The sequence below is a fragment of the Orcinus orca genome, chromosome 11 (assembly GCF_937001465.1).
Source record: "Orcinus orca chromosome 11, mOrcOrc1.1, whole genome shotgun sequence".
Classification (NCBI taxonomy): Eukaryota; Metazoa; Chordata; class Mammalia; order Artiodactyla; family Delphinidae; genus Orcinus; species Orcinus orca.
Genome location: NC_064569.1, coordinates 97,294,521 through 97,316,501, shown reverse-complemented (window position 1 = coordinate 97,316,501; position 21,981 = coordinate 97,294,521). Strand labels below are relative to the sequence as shown.

The 21,981-nt window shown below is 53.8% G+C and overlaps 1 protein-coding gene across 1 annotated transcript in view; it reads left to right on the top strand.

The window, feature by feature from the left end:
• The window catches only part of EFCAB6 (EF-hand calcium binding domain 6), a 177,931-nt gene extending 160,405 nt beyond the window's left edge, over nt 1-17,526 (top strand). Inside the window, 5 exon segments of the mRNA XM_033404957.2 lie at nt 6,631-6,861; nt 8,160-8,313; nt 10,384-10,568; nt 13,270-13,419; nt 16,027-17,526. Of these exon segments, the coding sequence (XP_033260848.2) occupies nt 6,631-6,861; nt 8,160-8,313; nt 10,384-10,568; nt 13,270-13,419; nt 16,027-16,149 (843 nt within the window). The 3' untranslated portion in view covers nt 16,150-17,526.
• Nucleotides 17,527-21,981: the final 4,455 nt, after the last annotated feature.

Below are 21,981 nucleotides of genomic sequence, written 5' to 3'. Positions count from 1 at the left end.
CCCGAGATACTGGGACAGTTCCGACCACGTTAAACGGTTTTCAGGTACAGATTCCATGACTTCGTTTATCTACATTCTAAAGACTTATCTCTAAAATTCCGATCATCGTGAATCTGAGGGGCCAGCTTTCTTGGCTTACAGAGCTCCGTAAGTAGGGAAGCGCCACATCTTTGGAAACCTTTTGGCACAATTAACCTTTCAGAAAAGGAGAGCGACTTTCAGAGCGGATGCAGCCAGACACTGACAGGTCTTCATGGCTCTGCATGAAGCGTGTTATAAAAGCCTGTGGAACTGGGTCCACCTGGATCTGGCTTAAGATAGAGATCCCATGGGGAGAGCCTGTCCTGGTGAGGCGATTTAGGTCAGTCCATAGCGACCACATGAGGACTTTGAATGTGCAGCTCTATTAGGGGAAGGAACCAGCAAACATTTCTGAGCATTCCAGATGTGATATTTCTAAAACAGACAGCTTCAGGAAGAGAGAAAAATGCAGGCAGACTTGGGTTTCGACCCTGCTTCTGCACCCGTCCAGCTGTGTGACCTTGGAGAATTATTCAACCTCTCTGAGCTTCAATGTCCTTCCCTCTGAAATGGGACAGTGCTCCCAGGCAGATCCAGGTGCCCTCGCCTCTGCCCAGGCTGCAGTTCTGGCTTCCCCATCTTTGCCCGTGCAGTCCCTGCCTGCCCCTTCCCCCGCCCCCTTGTATCTGGCCACACCGACTCCCTCTTCCAGACTCACTTCGAGCCAAGTGAAGCCTTTTCTGACCGCACCTTTACCTGCTGGAGCTGGCCACGGCCCGCTTTGCCCTCCCCGCCCCCCTACCTTGAGCTCTCCATCATCCGGCTGAGCCCCTGGGACACCCTTGCGTGTTCGTGGGCACAGAGCTTCCTGTGTTGGCTGCACCATGAGTGCCCGAAGGCAGCACGCGTCACTCCTTCACTTATTGGGGGCCCTCTGAGCTCAGAGTGGTGATGTTAGGTCCGAGGGAACCAAGGCGGGCCTGCTCCCTGCCTCCGTTGAGTCTGCATCCTGGGAGGGTAGAGAGAGGTTAAACACCTGCGGTACATTATTTCTGTAACTCCACACCGCTCTCTGGTGCAAAGGGACGTGCAGCGTGCTGGGAGAGCAGAGCTGGGGGCTGACCTGGACCGAGGGGTCAGGGCTGTTTCCCTGAGGACACAATGCTGGAATGTGGGCGTTGCCTCTGAGAGAAGACGGGAGAGAGCAATGCAGGCAGAGGCAGCATCCTCGAAGCAGGCACAGTGGGCACGCTGCTTAGATGGTGATGCTGCCAGCGGCTAGTGGACACCAGAGACACACCCTGCCCGTGGGGTCTGTGTTCCCTGAGGGGCTGGCAGACAGTGAACAAAATGTGTGTATGTTGGATGGTGACAAATGCTCTAGGCCAAAAGAAAAGCAGGGAAGAGGGTAGTGCTAGGGAATTGGGAGGGTGTGTTGTGAGTAGGGCGGTCAGGGGAGGCCCCTGAGAAGGCAACATCTGATTAAAGACCTGGGTCAGGTGGATGGCTGGGAACAGCGGAGGTTGGATCATGAATGCGTTTCAGAGTTGGAGGCAGCAGAATTTGCTAATGGATGTGGGTGGAAGAGTGAGAAGGGGAGTAGAGGATGGGGAAGCCAAAGGAGCCGTGGATGGGGTGCTGTGGGGGGCAGGGGGGAGGGGAGGGCGGGCGTGGGGCGCCTCACTGGTCCATTGTCCACAGTCACACCTTCTGTCCTGCTCTCCTTCCTGTTCACTTTCTTTTTTGCTCAAGTACATCTTTACTTGCTCTTTCAGGGGAGAGGAAGCCCGAGAGCTTCCCTATTTCACCTTCGTCCTCAAAAGATAGTTTGGCTGGGGATAGAATTCTAGGTCCAAGTTTTCTCTCCCTGACCCTTTCAAGCGGTTTCTCAGTTGCCTTCCAGCATCTCTCGGTGTTGATGCGACATCTGCTAATTATCACATGCTTTCTGCAGGGCCCCGATCCCAGTGGAAAGAAAGGCAGGGGCTGAGCTACTCATGCCACTTCCTTTTTACCAGAATGCTCCTCTGAGACAAGGGGTGAGGTAGGAGTGAGTGAGGAGAGAGGAGCCAGCCGGGCTGTTCGGATAAGTCCCAAATGCTCCCCACGCAGCTCGCCCAGGTGGGTCTCCTCAGCGTGGTCGCCACCGCCGGCTGGTCCTACAGTTGTCTGGGCCTGGTCCTAGGGACTGGACTCCTCCTGCCTTGGCCTCTAGGCTTTTGTCCTCAGTGACTGTGGACACTAGCAGCACAGGCCAGTTCCAGTTGCTACGTCAGGTAGTGGGTGATGGCTTGGTTCTAACTGCCCATCTCACATGGGGGCCTCTTGTCCCTGTTCCTGAGAGAGTACCGCCCTCCACCTGCATCATACCATGCCTCGAATGCCATGGGTTTCTTCTCCATTTCTGTTTAATCCTATTTCCCTGTTGTGTTTGAATAAGGACAATGCATTTTATTTATTTATTTTTACATCTTTATTGGAGTATAATTGCTTTACAATGGTGTGTTAGTTTCTGCTTTATAACAAAGTGAATCAGCTATACATATACATATATCCCCATATCTCCTCCCTCTTGTGTCTCCGTCCCACCCTCCCTATCCCACCCCTCTAGGTGGACACAAAGCACTGAGCTGATCTCCCTGTGCTATGCGGCTGCTTCCCACTAGCTATCGGTTTTACATTTGGTAGTGTATGTATGTCCATGCCACTCTCTCACTTCGTCCCAGCTTACCCTTCCCCCTCTCTGTGTCCTCAAGTCCATTCTCTACATCTGTGTCTTTATTCCTTTCCTGCCCCTAGGCTCCTGAGAACCTTTTTTTTTTTTTTTAGACTCCATATATATGTGTTAGTATACGGTATTTGTTTTTCTCTTTCTGACTTACTTCACTCTGTATGACAGACTCTAGGTCCATCCACCTCACTACAAATAACTCAATTTTGTTTCTTTTTATGGCTGAGTAATATTCCATTGTATATACGTGCCACATCTTTATCCATTCATCTGTCGATGGACGCTTAGGTTGCTTCCATGTCCTGGCTATTGTAAATAGAGCTGCAATGAACACTGTGGTACATGACTCTTTTTGAATTATGGCTTTCTCAGGGTATATACCCAGTAGTGGGATTACTGGGTCCTATGGTAGTTCTATTTTTAGTTTTTTAAGGCACCTTCAAACTGTTCTCCATAGTGGCTGTACCAATTCACATTCCCACCAGCAGTGCAAGAGGGTTTCCTTTTCTCCACACCCTCTCCAGCATTTATTGTTTCTAGATTTTTTGATGATGGCCATTCTGACTGGTGTGAGGTGGTACCTCACTGTAGTTTTGTTCTGCATTTCTCTAATGATTAGTGATGTTGAGCATCCTTTCATGTGTTTGTTGGTCATCTGTATATCTTCTTTAGAGGGACAATGCATTAAAAAAAAATAGTTTGCACCTCTCTGCTGAAACTCCCCGTCTGTTCATGCATGCTGGGTACCTTTTCTACTAGATCCATTAACGTATTAGCCACAGTTGTTTTAATGCTCCCGTCTGACAGTCCCCACAGTGGGCTCATCTCCGACTCTTGTCTGTCGATGGCTGTATCTCTTGTCAATGGGTCAGTTTTTCCTTTGTTTGTATGTCTCAAGATTTTTAAAAAATTGAATGCCAGACGTAGTGCGAAGAAGAATAGTAGAGATGGTGGCATCAATGATATTTATGCCTGGAAATGGGCGCACCTCTTCTCTGTCAGGCTATGAGTGTGGCAGCGTTGTTGAATCAGTCTGGTGGGTAATTGAGCTACATTTGAATTTGTTGTTGCTACTTCTCCCCAGCGTCAGATCCCTCCAGCAGAAGATTGCCCAGGGCCCCCGGGCTTGAGTGGGTTTGCTATGGCTCCGCCCATGGCTTTGCTTCTCAGTAGAGGAGGGTCTGGAGAAGCGGGCAGTGTTTCACGTCCATCCCCCACCAGTGGCTTCACGTGCCTCTTGGGAGCAGTGGCAAAGGCTGCGGAGGAGAGCTTGTGAGTGTGAGCGTTCCCTGTGCCCGTGACTCCCAGCTCTTCTAGCCTGAGCGCCAGCCCAGCTTGGCCTTTAGGAATTCGCTAACATCTCGGTTGATTTCTTCCCACCCTCGCACTTCCTCCTGAGCCCCACCAGGCATGAGAGCTGGCGCGTCGGGCTCTCCTTGGAGCCTCGGGGCTCCGTGGAGTTCAGTCCCCTCGGCTCCTGCAACCTCAACTGTCTCATGGGCTCAGGGAAAGTTCTGAGTTTGTAGGTATTTGGCTTTTTCTTGTTAGAATGGGAGTGGCGTTCGCTTGCCGCTTTCCACATCACAAGCAGAAGCGGAACCCGAAGTGGTGAATTTTTAAGTAGTTAGAAGGTAGTTGTCTGCTACTCTGCGTTTCCAGGGGACCTTTCAGCAGGCGTGCATTCTGCCCCGTGACCTGGAAACTTGCTGACATGCAATGAACTTGCCTTTCAGTTCCTTCACAAACCACAGGAATTTTACCCGGGTCTCACGTCCAGCTCACAGGCCCATAAGTTTCCAGAGTCTACTTCTGTGGTACCCATTTCCAGTCTTCTGATGCCCCTCCTGTCCCCACAGCCCACACCAGCTGCCATCCTGTGCTGCATCTCCAGGCTGCATCAGTGTCCTGGGCTGTAACCCATCAGGGCTGAAGAGCCACACGTGGGCCTCCACTTCCCCACCCTCCCAGGCCCGTCCTAGCAATGTGTATTCTGCCCGTTGAAGCCCCTTTAGTTAAAATAGGATAAGAATAGGGTTTGCGCGGTCCTACCTTGACCTCGCTTGCCTCACAGGCTTTCATCAGGAAGGTGGTGGGCGCCTGCCTCACCTGCCTGAGAACGAGCCCCTGTTGTTGTCCGTGGCCGTTCTGCAGGCGTCCTCATTTCCATGCTTCAGCTCTGCACTGCCTCCTGAAGCATTCATGCCCATCCTTTGTATCTGTCCTTAATCACATGACCTTCCTCCCACTTGCCTCCCAAGTCTTGCTGAGATACGAGAGCATGAGAGCCCACCGGCAGCCCACCCTCCTTTAAGCCACATCTTTGTTCCTTAAAGCCCTTCCTGAGAGTTGTGGTTGGAACACGGTTTAGCCCTTGCCTCCAATCCCTCTTCATTTCTAAAGGGTCTTCCCATTGTCTGATCAGTCTTATCATGTGATACGGATCTTCAGCCGTTAAAAAAAAAAACATGTATTGAGCACCTACTGTGTGCTAGCACCTTTGCAAGATGGTTGGCATTTAAAGATGAATCTCAGAGGATCCTTCGGGGAGTCTCTCAGCCAGGCTAGGTGTCACCTCATGGGTGGTTTCATCAGGATGCCAGAAGGGAGAGAAGAGGCTCCGGTCTGCCCAGTGGTTCTGGAAAACTTCCCTGGAGGAGACCGGTGCGGGGGTTACTGCCCTTGGTGATGGTGCTGTGGCCTGTCTGAGCCCGTGTGGGCACTTTCTCAGGGACCCTCACTTCCACTCCCCCAAGTACTTTTCCCTCATTGATCAAAATTAAAGCAACATAAAACTACAGGTGTGATAAATGACACTGAACTATACACACACACATGAAGTTGTTACGTAAGATGTAACCTTGGAGGGAAGTTGGGTGGAGGGTCCCTGAGGACCTCTCTGTACCATTCTTGCAACTTCCTGCAAATCTATAATGATTTCGAAATAAAAAGCTAAAACACATCAAGAATGTTGTCCCAAACTAAGCCGTTTTCCCTTCTCAGGGCCTGGAATATTCTCCCTCTCTTCCTCACCCCTCAGTACTTCATTTCCAGAATTTCAAGTAGAGCCGGACATGGTCCCTTTTAATATGCTTCTGGAAAACCCCAGTGGAGCCCACAGGCCAAGCCGGTTTCTGACCAAGTTCAGGCACAGGGTAGGAACATCCCTCCCATGGCCTCAGGGGTGGAGAGGCCGCTGCACTGGGCCTCGGGGGCTGTGGAAAAGCAAATTGGAAGTAAATTACCATCTTCTCGGCCCCCTGAACAGCCCCCGAGTCATCAAGGGCGGCTCACTTGGCATTGAGTCATTTTGCAACATCCCTGCCGGGCCGCGTGTAGCCCTGACCCAGCCCGTGACATCGGACGGCACCGACACAAAACCGTGAACTTGTGCTGTTCTCCAGATGCCTCCCTTTTCATCTCGTGAGAAGACATTGTTTGCCCTGAGGGTGAGAAAAACTGCGGTGGCTGAGGGCTGCAGCACCTGCGCGTTGTTCGCAGGGCCCAGGGGGCCTTCGAGGAGCAGGAAGGAGCCTGGCTGGGCTCCCAGGAGCGAGGTGGGCTGCGGCTTGATTTGCATTTTCTCCTAAAACATTCTTCTGTCCTGCAGCTCAGTCTCTGTGACCACTCACAAGACTTAATGGCCTTAACGTGCTCGCTAAGGGCCCAATTCAATTAAAAAGTGTCCTGCAAAAGCCACCCACGATCCTCCTGTCTGCTTTCCCGGGAAGCCGCAGCCGGATGGGCGTTTTTCTTTTTTCAATTTTTCATTTGACGTGGGCCCTGGACCCCTACGGAGGAGAGCGCCTCTTCGCTGGCTTCTTCCCCACTTCTGAGGGTTTGCCACTAACCCTGGGAGGTAACCTCTGCTTCTTTGCCAGTTTGATAGGCTCTGGGACGAGATGCCCGTCGACGCCAAGGGAAGGCTGCAATACCTGGACTTCCTCAGCAGCTTCAGCTCGGGGAAGGCGGCCCCGCCGCCGGCCCCGGGCGCCTCGGCCAAGGCGCAGAGAGGGTGCAGCGTCCCTGAGGTCTCAGAGAGAAGCAGGTCTGCAGGGTCGTCGCCCACTCGAGACCTGAAAGCAGGGTCCAAACCGCGGAGTCACCCCTGCGTGAGTTCCCGTCTCGCAGCATCTAACTGGGTCCGCGTCCCGCTGGGGCTGGGGTCCTAGTGTCCCCACAGGGTGTGGGTGACCGAGAAGGTGGCCAGGGTGAGCCTGGGGCGGGGGGCTCAGAGGAGAGCCACGGGTGGGTCCTCTCAGTCACCTGCCTGGGAGGGGAGGTAGCTGTGGGCACGGGGGTGTGGGAGGGAAGAGTACAGAGGATTCAGAGCAGGGAGGGACCTTGGGGGCGGGGGCGGCATGTCAGCCACACGGAGGGCATCCTCTCAGACGAACGCAGATGCCCCGGGGCGGACAGCCCCGCCGTGGGCCACAGGACCCGCAAGGTAAGTGTTGTCACACCCGTTTTACGGTTGAAGATACGAGGCTCTAAGAAGGGTCCTCGTGAGTTCAGGTCGCTTGTTAGACACAGAGAGAGCTGATTTCAAACCCAGGCCGTCTGACCGCACGGCCCTGGACCTGGGCCGAGCCGCCCTGGCCTGGGATGGGGAGAGGGGCTCAGCCTCGCCGAGGCTCCCCTTCCTCTGCAAGAAGCTTGACGGTGTCTCCAGGGGAGGGTTGTTGAGGGGATGCCGGCGGGCACAGGAGCACACCCACCGCCGAGCCTCGTGCACGGCGAGCACTCATTCATTCCATGGGCCTTCGGTCAACACGTGTTTATCGCACGCCTACCACGTGCGGAGAATGAACACAGGTCCCTGCCCTTGCGGAGTTTACAGCCTTGGGGGTGATGGGCAAGAGTAGTGAACACATAAGGAAAGTATTGAGTGAGTTAAAGATGGTGTATGGAGCAGAATGAAGCATCCCGAAGGCATCCACGCCTCAGGACCCGGAACCTGTCATGTGTGCCTTACATGGCGAGGGGCAGTCAAGGTTGCAGAGGGAGTTAAAGTTGCTAATCGGCTGACTGCAAGACAAGATTGTCCTGGAGTGTCCGGGGGCCCGAGGTAATCACACGGGCCGGTCACTGGGGACACAGAGGCAGAAGGGTCATACTGGAGAGATGCAGTCTGGGGGAGACCCACCCGGCGTTGCAGCTTTGAAGGTGAGGGACGGGGCCACGGGTCAAGGAATGTGGAGGCCTCCAGAAGCCAGAAAGGGCCGACTATATATTTGTTTCCAAACCTGTTTCTGTTAAAATGGTAACATTACCGTTTTTGTTTTGTTTTTCATTTTATTTCTGAAAAAAATGCTGCCTGTGAAATTGTGCGCCTGAGTCCTATCTGTGAGTTTCCCTTATTACTTCCGTGTGGAATCTCAGGTTACAAGACAGTTTTCTATCTTGCTAGACCCCCGCGAGCACAACCCCGCTGCTGCAGAACTGCGAGCCCGTGGAGAATAAGCTGCGGAAGAAGATCCAGGGCTGCTGGCGCGAGTTCCTGCGAGAGTGCCAGGAGAGGGACGCCAACAAGCAGGGCGAGATCCCCGCCACGGAGTTCCAGGGTGCGTCCCGTTCCCTTTCCCCCTGGGGATACAGGGTCACCTCCCACACAAGTCCACTCCTCATGGTGGCGGCAGGGGAGTGACACAACAGGGGCCCGGCGGGGAGCACCTCGATAAACCCCCAGGATGGGGGACAAGGACTCCTAACGCCTCAGCCCCTACCAGGCAGGTCCACACCTTCCCGATCAGGTCAGCACGTGATATCGCGGGGTGGGTTGTGGTCTCTGGGCAGGTTGTAAATGGTGACAGACTTGGAGAGCTGAGGGAGGTGGGACATGGGCGGGGCGCAGGGGACAGCTGGGGACCCAGCTCTGCCCTGTTGATTCGATTTTCGCCGTGTAGCACTTGGGTAGTCTTGAAATAAGACCAGTTAGACGTACACTCCCACTAATTGTTGCATACTGTTTACACAACCTTTCACATTACAGGAAAACCTGACCAGGTCACTCCTCTGCTTAAAAGCCCCCTCAGCCCATCCCCCACCCCCGCCATCTTTAATATATGGACCTCTTTTAAAGGAAAGCGTTTTTCCTGAGAACCTCCTATATCAACATAAACTACTTTTATGGTGTAAACTCTTTAAGTGAACGGCTCCTACCTCGCCCCCCCAAAAAAAACACTTATGAGTTAAATATAAAAATTTGAAATCAGTTATAATTAAACGATGTGACATTGATTTGATGTGACATGTCTCGCTGAAACGAAATCACCCGTGTGGGTTTCAACGCACGTTGGCGTCCCACTTGTTTTTTAGTTAATTCTTTTGATTTTGAGCATGACGAACCCTAACTTGCGGTTCTTCATCATCATCACCATCATCACTGTTTTTCTTTTTAACCGTGAACTCCCGTAAGCGCCCCATCCACGGCTCTGACAGTGCATCCAAAGTTCAGTGCTCTGAAAAAAAAAAACACACTGATTAATTTTCAGAAGTCATTCTGTATTTTCTGTACGTGTTGGATGGCCTTCTGCAAGTTAGAACCTCCAAGGCATCTAGTGGCCATTCCCTTGGGTCCCCCCGCCCATGTCCTGGGTGCACCGTGCCCTCCTACTGCTTTCCTCTGTGCAAAGGCAAAGACACCTGTTTGCACAAGCGCAGCAGCGTCTTCTGGGCTGTGCTGGTTTGAAGACATCATGTCTATAAATCCCACATCCACTGGTTTTCCTCACTAACCTCTACAGTTAATGCAGCACAGTGTTCCACTCCCAGAAACCTTGTTGCCTTCGTGATGTCCAGTGGAAGTATCAGCTCATTCACCTTAAACTAAAATCCTTATCCTACCTCTCTTCCAATTACGCGTCATGACTCCAAAAGAAGCTTCGGCTGTATACCTAGTAAAAGACTGAGCACGTGTATGAGTGCAAAGCAAGGGGGTGTTGACATCCTGACATTGCCACCTCAGGGCAGCCAGGAGGACTCCCCAGTGGGGCATCGACGTGACCCTAGTCAGAAGGCCAGACGCAAACCCTCAAATCGCGTGGCGGTTGTCTCTTCCGGGAGGTCCATGTGTTGCAGAATACACATTTCAGATCATTAAGGTGAAAACTCAAAATGCATAAATTGGTGTAGCCTGGGAGACCCTTGGGAGCGTATCTCGGAAGCACAGTTGGAAAATGCTTGCTCGGGGGCCAAGTCTGAATCCCTGACCCCCAGTCGGGCCCCTGCCGGACTCAACCCCAGCACATGGAACCTTCCCTTCTCCCCTCCTGCCCGGCTCTGCCCCAACTCCCGTCTGCTGGGACCATCCCTCTGCCTTCTCCCCGCCTGCGTTCGTAAGCCCCATGGTGTCGTGTCCGTACTGCCGTGACCACAGTGACGGTGACCGTGCAAAGCCAGGCCGGCAGGCAAAGCCTGGACCGAGGGGGCCCAGCAGGACGCGGGTCCCCTCCCTCCTTGCCGCACTTACCTCGTCGCGTGCCTGTGTGTTTCCATATCTGTCCAGCCACCAGCCATGAGCCTGTGAAGCAGGCACAGGGCGTCTCAGCCAGTGATGAGTGAGTGAATGAAGGCGTGATCAAACGAACGAGTGAACCGACCGCCACCAACTGAACTGACATGTTTGCCTTTAGCTCTCGTGGAGAAATTCAACCTGGGCGTAAACAGAGATGAGTGCCGGCAGCTCATCGACAAGTACGACTTAAAGAACAACGGGAGGTTTGCTTATTGTAACTTCATTCAGAGCTACGTCCTCCTGTTAAAAGCAAAGGAAACCTCGCTGATGCAGAGAATGAAACTGCAGAAGGCGACTAAAATGGTACGTGGATCGTCCAGAGGAAAGGGGTGGGGCTGGGGCTGAACGGGCTTCCTTCATTTTTCTCAGTTCCGCCTACATCCCATTGTCTCACTTCATACAAACGGTGGCCCCATACGGGCCTGGAGACCCCAGACTGGGAACCAGCAGCCTGGATCCCAGGTTCTCAAACTGGCTGGGTGGCACATGCCCGCGGGCACCTCTGTGTGGCGAGCGTCGGGGAGAGTGTCAGCGGCTCACACGGCCACCAGGAGCGGGGGGTCTCGGTCAGTTCACTGGAGAGGCAGGTGGGGTGGGACCACAGCAAAGGGAAGCGCCTGTAGCTTACACATCACCGCCGGTTCACTCCTCAACTGTCTGAGACGGGCTGGCCTTGCTCCTGGTGTGGGCGGCCAGTCGGAGACCCTTTCTCTTTCTTGCGTAAACTACACCCATGATGCATGTCTACAGTTCTCTTCTCGTTTCCTTGAAGAGGAATGAGACCCTAAAGATGCTTAAATGGCAACTGGAGGGCCTGTGCCCTAGATTTTTACCTTTTTTCTTAATCGTTTGTCATTTTATGATTCTCACCCACACCCACTTCAGCCACGCTGTTCACGGACTCACCTTTCTCGAGTCTTTCCACAGCATGAAGTAGAACAAGCCTTTTTCACACTCATATTCCATCACCTATAACGCTGAATTCAGTTACATTGAATTAAACAAGTACAACCGGCCTTGTCGACCTGGGAGCAAACACAGCTGAAACCAGCTGCTGTAGGACTCAGCTGCGGGGACCAGAGGTGTGGGGCAGACCTGACAGCATAGGTGGCGGCTTAAGACTGCTGGCGGCTTAGCCCAGCAAACAGTGGATTCCATCGCAGAACTTTCCATGCAGCCAAATTTGTCATTTTGTGCTAAATCGGGCCCCATCTTAGCATAGTTTCTAGTTTAGCCAAGCAAAGGCTTAGGCCAAGTTAAGGAAGTAAAACTTAACCTTAAGACAATTCTTTCTCTAGCTCAGTTTTTCTGTGAGTGGAGAAAACACTGTCCTTGGTGGGTCGTCAGGGGACACAGGAACATAGCTGGAGAACCATGGAGACCACACAGCCTTCAAGGCTCCCCCAGCTCTGGCCCTCCTCCACCTCTCCCGGCCTCAGCTCCCCCTTCTGTAAATGAGGGGAGGCGTGCTGAGCCCCTGGGCAGATGTCCCAGCTCGCCTCCGTGTGCCACTGCCTCGCCCCCCAGCTCCGGTCTTTCACCCAGATGTGCCCACAGCCTCCGCTCTGCGGCTTAGGCTAGTCCTGTCTTACATCCTGGGCATGATTGACAAGGAGGTGAGACTCCCCGGGAGCCTTTCCCAGGAGAGAGTGTAGCCAGGGCCTGCCCCTGCTCCTGCCCCTGCCTGGTCCCCGTGCCAGTCCCCGTCCCCTCTGCAGGCTGTCCAGGCCCCACCATGCCAACTGTCTGCCGGCAGAGTAGCTGAAAGGGCCGTTGCCTTTTCTAGTGCTTTGGGGGCTTTCTACAACTTTGACAGCAGAGACACCCTCTGTGGAAGTGAGCTGGGGCTTTGCTTTGGGGGGCTCTTCTAGAGGACTTCTGGAGGGGTTGGTGTACAGGGCTGGGATGGGAAACCCTTTCTCAGGCCAAGCTTGGGTGTGGGAAGGACAAGTGCGCATACAATCCCTTCTCTTCCGTGCATGCTGACCAGCTGATTGGATAAATTGGCAGCTAACGAAGCTATAGGGTATCTGGTTTCTATCATAGGTGCTAAATTATACAAAAATTGAAAGCAGTTTAACTTTGTGCTAATTTGTTTCATGTAGTGCCATGTTAAAAATTAAACTTTCCCGGGGCTTCCCTGGTGGCGCAGTGGTTGAGAGTCCGCCTGCCGATGCAGGGGACACGGGTTCGTGCCCTGGTCCGGGAAGATCCCACATGCCGCGGAGCGGCTGGGCCCGTGAGCCATGGCCGCTGAGCCTGCGCGTCCGGAGCCTGTGCTCCGCAACGGGAGAGGCCACAACAGTGAGAGGCCTGTGTACCGCAAAAAAAAAAAACTAAACTAAACTTCCCCCAAATGTGTTACACATGACTGCCTAAAGTCCACCTCTGTGATACTCAGATGTGCTTTGGGGCTAAAACGTGCTAAAATACCTTGTTTCCAATCTAATAAATAGCATCTAAATGAAATAATCGTAGTGTAGTGTACTGTCTAATTACTAGATATAATTACAACCTTGTGATTTTTTTAAAAAACTCTGTTCATTATAAGAACGTACTAGAAGACCCCAGCTGAATCTCTTTTTTTCCCTCAGAGTGTTTTGAAATTGGCCGGTTATCTGCCTGTCTCTCCCCTCAAGTACGTGGGGAGGGCCTCCCCGGGAGGCAGCCTGGCAGGTGTTGGTGTCAAGCGGAGCCTCCCTGAGCCTCCATTTCCCAATCCAGGAAATGGGGCTGTGGAGACCTACCTTCCTCCCAGGGTGGGGGAGGAGCAGAAGGAGGCGCACAGGCGATGCTGTTTGTGATCATTCCACACATAGACTTGAAATGTGCGCTTGCTGACTCCATCCTAGCTGGGAGCGTGGGGTGGGGAGTGAGCAGGGGGCCAAGACGACAGGAGCTGGCAGCCCTCCTCCCTCCCCTTCGGGCCATGGCCTGTCCGCTCCATCCTTCCCATCCGAAAGCTCCTTTCTTACCTCCTCTTGGTTTTTGGTTCTTTTCCCAGAAAGAATGCGGTGCTGAGACTTCTTCCTTTTACGCCGCTCTGCTGCGGATTCAACCCCAAATTGTGCGCTGCTGGAGGCCGATGCTGCGCACACTCAAGGCCTACGACGAGGGAAGGACGGGGCTTTTAAGCGTGGCTGATTTCAGGATGGTGAGCACAGCTCTTGTGCGGCTGTGACCTCTGACCAGGAAGCAGTTGCCAAAGGCCCATGGCCAGAAAACCTCCAGAAAGGATCCGCCGGCCCCCAGCGGAAGGCCCGGGTGTGGGCAGCTGTCCCAGACCTCACTTCCCCACTTCCCCCAGGTTGTCAAGGGCCGAGTGCACGTGTCCCTGTGCTGCAGACCCCAGGCTCTCCTCCCTGAAGGTTTCTAGAACCCTGCAGGGACGTCCCGGTGCCAACACCTGAGTGCCACTGCCCTCGGGGCAGCACGACAGCTGCTGCGTCTCGCGGAGCCCTGGCTGCACTCCACCCCGCGCCAGGCCAGACCTCCTCCCCAGCCCCCCTCCCAGGTCTTTATGGGGGGAGCCGGCAGGGTCACAGAGCAGAATGACAGCATCGGGGGGCCGAGGCGGGGTCCCAGGTGTGCGACTCAGGGCCCACAGACCCCAGCCCTGCCTCGCAGGAGCCCCGGGGTCGGCCCTCCCCTCTCCCGCAGCCGCCCTCACGTGGAGGGGCTGCCCACCGCGCACCACACGGTTTGGTAAGCAGCTCTCCCGACAGAGCCTGAACCCTGGTGCCTTTCCTGCCCCGCGCAAGTCCAGCATCCACGGAGGAAGGTGGTCTGGAGGGAGCACCTCGCCTGCCGCAGCCGCCCCTCTGGAGCAGAACCTCTTCGCTTGGCTTTACCCTGCAGAACCTTGGGAGCGCTTCTCCCAGAGGAAAGAAGCGGCCGCCCTCGAGGGGGACTTAAAACTCCCGCGTTCAGAATAACGTAGAACTCCTCGGATTGGCAGTTTCTTGACCCCCACTCCTGTCCTCTCTGCATCCCCACCCCGGCCACTGAGGTTCAGAAAATCATTGAGGTCTAGAGCATTAGATTAAAAATCAAATATTACAGCCAGGAAGAAAACTCAGTCAGGACATCACAGAGACAAGGGGTTATGGCCTCAAAAGGCACTTACAAAAAATGTATTCCTTAGACTTACCTGTGCTCAACAGCTAGAAAAAAGTTTTTTAAGTAAAAAAGCTTTTCTTAAATAATAATGTAGGAAGATGAACCGCAGTTGGAGGGCCTGGCGGGGCTGCATTCTCAAGGGCCTCGTGCAAGGCGCTGGAGGGCGAGGGGCCCCCTAGAGCCCCAGTGCCGCGCACGGTGGGTGGGGGCCAGGCCTGTCGCTGGGCCGGGGCCTCCGTGCCCCACAGTGGCAGCCAGCTCACAGCGTTTGTCTTTACTTTGGGGGCAAGTAAAATTCTCAGCCAGAGAAGGGAAGGAAGCGGGTGAGCTTCTGTTAGTCTCCTCGTCTTCAGGTAACTTCCCAGGAATTCGGGGTGGATGACAGCAGGGAGAGGGCAATAGAAACGGAGACGATGCCCTCAGCAGAGCCAGAGCCCGAGACCAGATGGGTGCTGGGACCCTCTGGACACCCAGGCTCAGTCGCCTTTTCTGCTCTCAGCCCATCAGCCCCATAGCCAGGCCAGCTGACCTCAGCCCCATGGTCCCGGGCCTGTCCTGCCGGCCCCAGAGGAACGTCGGGCTCTTCTAGCCCCACTTTCTAGCCCCCTCTGAGAAACAAATTATAACACAGAACATAGATGGGGAATGTATAACCTAATCTTTATCTAATAGGGTATCTATCTATTAAAATTTGTCTCAGTTGCACATAACAGAGGTGAAAAAAAAAAATAACAGCACCTTAAACATGGTAGAAGTTTATTTCTCTCTCACATAAAAGAATCTCAGAGGTAGGAAGTCCAGAGCTGGCGTGGTGGCCGGACAGTCATCGGGGACATCTGTATTTTTTTCTGCTCTCCTCAACACCTGACTTCCTGCCTCAAGGTCGCCTCATGGTCCAAGATGGCTGCTAAAGCCCCAGCATCACTTTCACATTCCAGGCAGCAGAAGAGAGAGAAAGAGGGCACGCCCTTCTTCTTTAGAGACTTCCCAGAAGTCCCGCATAACATCCTCAGTTAGTTTTAACTGGCCAGAACATACCTAGCTATAAGAGAAGCTAAGAAATGTCGCCTTTTTTAGGTGGATCCCAGCAGCCTGAAAATCAGGGTTCTGATAACAGAAGGGGAAAGGGCAATCAGTATTGGTTGGGCAATAGCAGGCTCTGCCTTGGGCTGTATTACTGTTGGGTCATAACGACTCCCTGCACCCTGCACCTGCGGGCCTGCCCTCCTCCCCGGGTGGGCCGCACCCCGAGGCCCCCCTAGCTAAGGCCCTGTGGCCAGGTCTCCCCTCCAGTCCCCTCCTCTCCGTCCATCCTCCTCATCCTCCACGTTGACCAGCCTCACTACCCTTCGGGGAGGCGATTGTGGGAGGGCCGGCTAGGGGTAGGGAACCCCAGCGGCTCCCATCTGAAGGGAAGTCCAGGGGTCTTCGTGTCCCGCACCCGTGTTGCTGGACGGAGCTGCCCTGTTGGAGGGGGGCGGGGGTGGGCAAAGAAGAGGGGTGGGGAGAAGGGAAGCGGGAGAGAGAGCTGCTGGGGGCAACTCTGGAGGTGGGTGGTCCAGGCTCGGGGCGGGAGGAGAGGTGGGCGCATGCTTCCCTGCGTGGCTCCGAGACCAGCGGGGGATCCCCGTCTCTTCTGCAGGTCCTGAGGCAGTACGGCATCAACCTCTCCGAGGAGGAGTTCTTCCACATTCTGGAGTATTATGACAAGACGCTGTCTTCAAAAATCTCCTACAACGACTTCCTCCACGCCTTCCTTCAGTAGGGGGCCAGCTCTGCGAGCCCAGCGTGGACAGACGGGGACCGCAGGGCCTGTCCCCGAGACTAGTAAAATCTATCATCGGGCTGTCTCACGAACTTCCAGAGTGTCCCCAAAACAGAGCCCACACCCTGCCCGGCCTGCGTCTTTCCGAGGTCATCCCAGGCCCAGCGCTGGGCTCTAGCATCAGCAGTGGCCTTCCAGAGGGCCTCGGGGCTGCCCCGCTGAGCCTCGGGACCCTCGTTAGTTTGAGCAAATTAAAATGTTAGTCTCTGCAAGAATGATGCTTGAGGCTTTAAAGGAACCACCAGTGATAAACTTCAAAACTCAGACTTTCTGAAGGTTTTATTCACAAGAGCTTGCCGGGTGCCTCAGGGCCGCCACAGCACTTCCTCCACCTGGGTCACACCTGTGCCCCTGCTGGGCTTGTCCACAGGGCCGCCTCTCTGCCCCTGGGGACACAGGCACCAGCCTGACGTCACGGAGGAGCAGCCGGCATCTACGTCAGGCCCCATGTGTTCTTTGGGGGCTCAGCCTTTCCAGGGCCCGGCTGAGCTGACCGCTGATTGGAGCCACCCACCAGCGCCCATTGCGGGAGGGACTCTTGCTTGGACACAGCAGGGTGTGACAAGCTGAGAGAAGTTTTCAATTGCCGCAGTCCGTTCCACCCATCATGAAGAAGATGGAAGGGAGACAGTTTGCTGCCTCCTGGAAAGTTCTGGAAGGAACAGAAGAGGCAGGCAAGAGAGCTGCCCCGAGCTGTGTGACCCCGGGCTGTCAGGGAGGGGTGGGGGCAAGGAGCCTCCACTGTCACCCTGAGCAACACACAAGCAACACACGGCCAGCGGACCTCACGTCCCTCAGAGGGACGCCCGGCCAGCACCTGCCGCGGCCCCAGCCACCGGAGGGCGGGTTCCCCAGGGCCTGGGCAGCGGCCTTGGCTTCTCCTCCCCTTTCCTGTCGTCACTGCCATGACCATGCCTCCTCCTTTCCCTGCTCCCACGGGACACAGACACGGCTGCTGACCAGGGAAGGAGGCAAATGTTCAACCAGAGACCACGGGAGCTCTTAGGAAGCCAGACCAGAGCTGACCTCCTGTGAGCCCTGCTGGCTGCACAGCCACTCCAGCAGGCCGGGTGGGGTCTCCGTCCCCAGTGGAGAGATGGAGACCCTGAGGCCCAGGTGGAGGAGGGAAGGACGCCCTCTGGGGTGCCTGAGGAGTGAGGACATGGCTCCTTGCTTCCTGCCCCTCAGCCAGGCACCCCGCAGCCCGGCAGGGGGCATCGGGGACCAGGCTGAGGAGGTCTGGCTGGGCCAGGACTGCGGAGGCCCCCAGATCCCAGAGAACCTGGGGGCCCCGGAGGAGGCTCAGGGGATGAAGATGCCCACTGCGGGGGGGCGGGTGTGTGTGTGTGTGTGTGAAGGGGGAGGGGTTGCCCTGAGGGCAGCCTGAGTTCAGGGAGGAGGGAGGGAGGGGCCGTGGTCCCTGCTGGCCCCAAGTCGGTGCTGTGGAACAGGAACGCCCTCGGCCCCAGCAGCTCTTCTTTCTAAGGGGCGGGGGTGGGAGGATGCCCTGCCTTTGTGCCCCTGCCCCGGCATTCGGGGCCCCACCTGTGTGCCCAGCCCCCACCCCGTGTGCCTGGCTTCAACCTTCTTGAGATGCCGCTCACACTATGCACCTGCTCCTCAGGGAATGCTAACTTGTCCTTCAAAACTCAGTGCAGGGCTTCCCTGGTGGCGCAGTGGTTGAGAATCTGCCTGCCAATGCAGGGGACACGGGTTCGAGCCCTGGTCTGGGAAGATCCTACATGCCACGGAGCAACTGGGCCCATGAGCCATGGCCGCTGAGCCTGCACGTCCGGAGCTTGTGCTCTGCAACAAAAGAGGCCGCAATAGTGAGAGGCCCGCACACCGTGATGAAGAGCGGCCCCCGCTTGCCACAACTAGAGAAAGCCCTTGCACAGAAACGAATAACCAACACAGCAAAAATTAAGTAAGTAATTAATTTTTAAAAAAACAAAAACTCAGTGCGGAGCTGCCTCTTACAGGAAGACTTCCTGACTTCCCCAGGCTGAGCTGCGCATTTCGTCTGATGCTGTTCAGCAGCCTGTGGGTCTGTCGTTGAGGGACTTAGGGGGCCTCCAGGTCAAGAAGGGGCTCAAGAGGCAAGTGGCTCATCCTGACACAGAAGCGGGACTCAGTGGGGTCACAACTGGCCACCAGCCCTCCTGAACCATTCTCAGAGTAGTTTTGGTGTCAGTGAGATGGGGTTCCAGTTCCAGCTCTACCATGACACTCAGCCAAGTCATTTCACCCCTCTGAGTCTCACTTTCTCCATCTGTAAAATGGGCAATCACAGCCCCCACTCAGAGGACATTGTGAGGACCACATGTGGAAAGAGTTTGGCTCTGCAGTGGGGTTTTCTCTCGGAGTTAGCAGAGCTTCCGAGCTGAGGGTTGCAGGCGAGGGGGCTGTTAGCCACCCTCTCCCTTAACCCCAGAAGAGGTGGGGCAGCTGCTTTCCCAATGCCTGGCCCTTTCAAGCTTGAGTCAAGAGAGCAGGGCTGGACTGAGGATCAGGGTGTCCAGCTGCCCCCTGTTCATCCCCTGGCCCCTGTGCAACTTCCCTCTCTGACTGAGCCTCCATTTCCGCATCTGCAAAATGAAGATAACCCCGCTTCCCTCGGGCTCGTCCTCCAGTCGGTCTGTGCCCAGCCCCACGAGTCAAGCACAAACCTGTCTCCTAGAACCCCCAACAAGGTAGGTCACAGACAATCAAAAGAGAGGACGTCAGGGCTGGTGGGGGGAGCCCTAGGTATGGGAACCCGAAGAGCCCTGGCCCTACACCTAGAGCTGGACTTCGGGACAGAATTTCAGCAAGGGGTTGAGGGAGGGTTTCAGCTGAGTGCCCTCAGAGTCAATGCTGGGAGGCCAAGAGGGCTGGGCCATTTCCCAAAGGCAGTACCGTGCTCCCAGCTGGGACCACCCGTCCCCTCCCTCTCCTCTTTCCTGGGTCCTTGTATCCCGATCAGGTGTCTTCAGGTGGGCACCCTTCCCAGAGCCAGGCCCAGCTGGGAGCAACAGCCCTTCTGGATCCTATTGTGTCGAAAGAACTGAGTGCCCATTTTTCCACCCCAGTAGAACTCATATTAAAGCAAATGGCCCTATTTGTCTCCCCGTCATGTAGCCATGTCCCTTGCTTTTGACCTTGAAGTTCCTGTTACTAACTAATGTCTATTTCCCCAGTCCTTGAATCCACACTCAGCCACGTGACTTGTTTTGGACAATGAGCTGTTAGCAAGCATGACACAACAGAGGTTTGAGAAGCACCTGTGGTTTTGGGCTTTGAGATGCAGAGAGCTGAAAAGAGCGTCACTCCCACCTGTATGAGAAGAGAAAAGCTGGACAAAATGCAAGTTAACAGCTTTTCTTAAACCCACCTGAGAATGGAGCTCGGCGCAAACAATTCACTAAAGTCTAGAGATAGGTGCCTGCAGGGAGAAACAAGACCCAAGCATTTGCTTACCTGGGATAGACATCACAGAGTACCGTATAAGCCAGTAAGAGGATTCAGCTGGACATTTTTAACAGATTGCTCAAAACCAAATGTGGGCTAGCCTGAGAATGTGAAGGCTCTGGGGGCTCTGACACAGAGGAGTTTGCATCCTCCGGGAACCTCACCAGGTGCTCACAGAGATCAGGGAGGATCCAGAGAAAGCTTCCTCTGTCCCTGTCCCCGCAGCGGTGTGGCCGGAAGAGGGTACCAGCAGCCACTGCTGAAACTCTGCCAGAACCCATCTCCCCATCCCTCGAAGGGAGCAGAAAGCTCCCTATGCAGAGAAAAGGACAGAAAACCCTAGCCTGAGGGCACCGGTCAGAACCCAGTTCAGGCGAGGGGGCAGAACAAGCTCTACTCCTGGAGGTGGAGGGGGGCAGAAATATATGCTAAGCCCTGTATTACATCTGCAGGAGGGGCAGGGCACTCATGAAGGCTCACAGTCTACAAGGCCGAATCAGAACCTCAGGGAAGACCCCACCCCATCCTCTACCACCACACCAACAATCATCAAATAAAATGAAAGGTGAAATAGCTAGGAGAGCCACAGGAGCCCATCGCTCCAGGGAGCAGCACAAAGGAAGACCCAAAGGCAAGCTGCGAGCAAAATTAAATGCAGCCCAACTCCTGACAAGATCAACCCAAGCCCCACACTAAAGTTCTAACAGAAAGAAAGACATAGTCTTCTCCAAGCGTAAAGAACACTTACCTCAGCATCTACTGTTCTATTGTATCAGAGGTTAGCAAATCACAACCAGTGGACCAAATAGGGCCTGTGGCTTATTTTCATACAGTCTATGAGCTAAGAATGATTTTCACATTTTTTAAAAGGTTGGAGGAGGAGAAAGAGAATAAGAGGAAGAAGGACAAGAATCGACAGACTGTGTGTAGCCCACAAAGCCTAAAATATTTTCCGTCTGACCTTCTACAGAAAAAGTTTGCTGACTTCTGCTATACAACTGTCCAGCTTTCAATAAAAAATTATGAGGCATACCAAAGGGCAATTAAAAGAAAAAAAATAAACAGTGAAGAGACAAAGCAGTCATCAGAATGAGACTCAGGGGCTTCCCTGGTGGCGCAGTGGTTGAGAGTCCGCCTGCCGACGCAGGGGACACGGGTTTGTTTCCCGGTCCAGGAGGATCCCACATGCCGCGGAGCGGCTGGACCCGTGAGCCATGGCCGCTGGGCCTGCGCGTCCGGAGCCTGTGCTCCGCAACGGGAGAGGCCACAATGGCGAGAGGCCCGCGTACTACAAAAAAAAAAAAAAGAATGAGACTTAGATTTGGCACAGATTTTAAACTATCAGAAAAGAAATTTAAAATAATAAATTTGTATGTTAAAGCTCTAGCAGAAAAAGTAGACAACACATATAATCAGACAGGAAGTTTCAGCAGAGAGGTGGAAACTGTAAGAATCAAATTGAAATCTTAGAAATGAAAAGCAGTAACAAAGATAATGATTGCCTTTGACAGACGCATCAGTAGACTTACACAATCAAGGAAAGAATGAGTGACCTTGAAGATAGATTAATAACATGTACCCCAATTGAAGAGAAGAACGAATGGGAAAAATAACAAAATATCAGAAAGATGTGGGACAATATAAAATGGCCTAACATATACATAATTGGAAACTAAGAAGAAGAAAGAGAACATGGGGCAGAAGAAATATTTGAAGAAATAATGGATGAGAATTTTCCAAAATTAGTGAAAGACCCTAAACTACAGAGAAAAGAAGCTTATTGGACCAGGCAAGATTCCTTTATATACATAAGATTCTCATATGCATATGAGAGAGAGACAGGGAGGGAGGGAGGGAGAGTTTTATAAGTTATATATATTTTCAAAAGTTAATAAGTCAATACAGGAGATAAGATGGAATCATAGAGGCGAAATTAGAAGAATAAGAACCTCTGACACGTCTCTCCTCCAAATTGTTAGAATCAACTTTCTGAGAATTCTAGAACTTAACCGAAGATTTGCAAGAACCCAAGGAACATTTATTCAAGAAAAGCAGCTGAAACCTAGCAAGGACAGCAAGCTTTGTGGCATTTTAACTTGCCCTAGCCCAATCAGCCACCTCCAGCTCCACAGTAGCCTTGAGAAATAGCAGCTCTCTCAGTGCAGAGTGGCAGTCACGGGAGGGAGCAAAATAGAGCTGGAGCTCTTTCAAAGCCTCATTCCCAAAGAATTATCATTATTTGACCTGCCTAGTGATTCCCTGGAAGACCTCATTTGCAAGACTGTCTGTACGTGAACTGACTCAGAGACTGCACAGTTACAG